The sequence below is a fragment of the Phragmites australis genome, chromosome 5 (genome assembly GCF_958298935.1).
Source record: "Phragmites australis chromosome 5, lpPhrAust1.1, whole genome shotgun sequence".
In the NCBI taxonomy this organism is placed as follows: Eukaryota; Viridiplantae; Streptophyta; class Magnoliopsida; order Poales; family Poaceae; genus Phragmites; species Phragmites australis.
Window position 1 is genome coordinate 26,952,205 of NC_084925.1, and position 3,017 is coordinate 26,955,221.

At 59.7% G+C, this 3,017-nt stretch overlaps 1 protein-coding gene across 1 annotated transcript; it reads left to right on the forward strand.

Moving 5' to 3' along the window:
- The first annotated feature begins 663 nt into the window (after nucleotides 1-663).
- On the forward strand, nucleotides 664-2,533 carry LOC133919050 (U-box domain-containing protein 27-like). The gene has a single exon (XM_062363275.1). The coding sequence runs from the start codon at nucleotides 1,016-1,018 to the stop codon at nucleotides 2,330-2,332; it is 1,317 nt and encodes a 438-aa protein (XP_062219259.1). The 5' UTR covers nucleotides 664-1,015; the 3' UTR covers nucleotides 2,333-2,533.
- Nucleotides 2,534-3,017: the final 484 nt, after the last annotated feature.

A 3,017-nucleotide genomic window follows, 5' to 3' on the forward strand; every position in this document is an offset into this window, starting at 1 on the left:
ATTTATCACTCATCACGTATAAACTAAAATATATTTCTTCCTTCTGTTACCGTCCTCCTGGTCCTTCATCGATCGCCTTCCCTTCCGAAAGCCTCGATGCACCGCGGCGCGTAAGCATCAACAGCAGCACGCGTTGCCCGCGGACAGCGCAACCCAGCGGCGCTAGCTGTAGTTTTGTTGCGTAGCCCGCGGTCGTCGCTGCCGACCGACGCATCGGCGTACGAAGTCCGAGGCTCCGACGGAACTGGCGAGGTCCACGCATCCGTGGGAAAGCGGTCGAGTCGCATGCAGGCGGGCGAGTAAACGGCCGGCGCCGCCGCCAAGCAACAGCCCGCCTTCCTCCAGCTCAGGCTGCGGTTGCTCACGCGGTCACCACTTGGTCACTGACAGCTAGCTCCTCGTTCATGCGTGCCGCCTGCCTTGAAAAGCTTGCTGGCTTGACTCCGTGGACAGTCCAAAATGTTCTGGTAGCTCGACCAGCTAGAACTCTGCTCAATTTTTTCTGCACCACAATTTCTGCACCACAATTTCATTCTATTCGCCAATTGGCAACAGAAATAACTGAAAAAGACGAGAAAAAAGTTTGAAGAAGATGACCAGAAGCAGCATCGAAAGCGACCTCGGGCCCGGTCCATACGTCATCCTCAAGTCGCCCTCTTTACTCCCGTCTTTCCACGCCTGCTTTCCGCATTCCACACCCAGTTTCTCCTCTTCTTTTGCTTCCTGCGTTGGGCACCCTCAAAGACCAAAATTTGCATCCATGGGATTTATCAGCTTGGCCCTTCTTCTACAGAGCTGCCCACAGTACCAAAGGATCCTTTAAGGAATAGAAGGGCAAGCTAGGGTGTAAAACGAAAAGACCACCACTGCCTATAATACTGCTGGCCCCTTACCATGCTTTTCCTCAACTCTTTCCCTTTCTACTCCATTCCGTCGCCTCCACTTCTCTCTGCCCCCAACGCCATTGCAGACAGCACCAAGCCAAAGAAGCCAAGCCAAGAACGTCGATCGGTCCATGGGAAGGCGGGATATGGGCGGGCGGCTGGCGGCGGAGTACCAGGGCCTGGAGGTGAAGGTGCCGAACCTCTTCCGGTGCCCCATCTCGCTGGACGTCATGCGGTCGCCGGTGAGCCTCTGCACCGGCGTCACCTATGAACGCGCCTCCATCCAGCGCTGGATCGACTCCGGCAACACCACCTGCCCGGCCACCATGCTCCCGCTCCCTTCCACTGACCTCGTCCCCAACCTCACCCTGCGCCGCCTCATCGCGCTCTGGGCGTCCACGGCCGCGCCATCCGCCATCGGGCCCCCCGCGCCATCCGCCGTCGGGCCCACGCCGGCCGCCGCCGCGGCCGAGCTCCTTCGCCGGGTCGCCGCCCCCGGCGCGGACCCCTGCCCCGCCCTCCGAAAGCTCGCCGCTTTCCTCTCCGACGACGACGTCGACGAATTCGACAAGAACGCGCTGGCGAGGGCCAGCGGCGCTGCGGAGACATTGGCGTCCGTGCTCCGGAGGGGCGAGAAGGAGGCGGGCCTCGAGGCCGCGGAGGCCGCCGTGCGGGTGCTCGCCGCGATCGCCACGTCCGACTGCATCGAGGAGGAGAACAAGAAACGGGTGGCCGCCGCCCTCGCCACCGACGCCGCGTCCACGGTGGCGTCCCTGGCGCGCGTGCTGCGGAGCGGCAGCGCGCTGGAGGCGCAGGTCGACGCGGCGAGGCTGGTGCAGTCGTTGCTCCGCAATGCCGCGCCGGGCGTGAGCGCGACGGTCGCCGAGTCGGAGGAGCTGGTCGCCGAGCTGATCCGTCTCATCGGCCCCGTCAACGAGAAGGGCAGCCTGGACAAGCATGCCGTGGCGGCCGGGCTCTCCTGCCTCGCAGCCATCGCCGCGACGCGGCGCTCGCGGTCCGAGATGGTCCGCCTCGGTGCCGTCCCGGCAGCCGTGCGCATCCTGATCGCCGATGCCGGCTCCCCTAGCCAAGCGCTCCGCGTGCTGGAGGCCGCCGTGGGGTGCGCCGAGGGGCGCGCGGCGATATGCGAGTCGGCGGAGTCGGCGATCCCGGCGGTGGTGTCGAAGATGATGAAGGGCGGGATGGACGGCGCGGAGGCGGCGGTGTCGGTGCTGTGGGCGGTGTGCCACCGGTACAGGGACCGGAGGACGGTGGACGCGGCGGCAGCGTGCGAGGGCGGGCTGACGAGGCTGCTGCTGCTGATGCAGAGCGGGTGCTCGACGGCGGCGAGGCAGATGGCGTCGGAGCTGCTCAAGATCTTCAAGGTGAACGCTAAGAGCTGCCTCGCCGGCTACGACTCCAAGGCCACCCACATCATGCCGTTCTGATGGACCATGCAAAGCGGATGAATGCATGGATGGAAGGGAAATTCTCTGTTTTTTTTTCCTTTTTCCAAATTTCATTTCTTGATTCGGTGAGAGCTGATAGAGAAGAAAATAATTGGTTCCCGGAGACGAAAAAAACCTGTACATGGTTAGAGGACTTTTGGTAGAAAGAAATGGATGAAAAAAGTTTAGCTCATGCTTCAATCCAATTCTTGTTTTGCTGGTCAAATTACTGCGTTGCAAGCGTGGCTGCTGAATTTTGATCGAGCTGCATGATCACTAAACTAGGTCGGCAGGGATAGCATGGCTCGTATCTCGCATTGCATCTATCACATCATCTCCTAGTTAGTCAAACAAAAGAAACACAATGCAATGCATATGAGGCATGTTCATTAGCAGTTAGGATAAGGATGAATATCATCAGTCCATCCACATGGCCTGCGATAGGGAAGCATCGTATCTCAGTCCCAATAATCGCCCTTAGTCAGTGCTTGACAGCTCCATCTCAAGGGCAGGTCAACTTCGCCATACTAGATCTGCATGCACAGGCTGAGCCTGATATGGCACTGAAGAGAAACATGGATCGATCGGATCCTTTTCATTGTCTACTCTGCTAGCCCGAAGCAGAAGAAGCACCCCTAGTTGAACCAAAAGTGCATTGCCTCGAGCGTACCTACTAGCATGAATG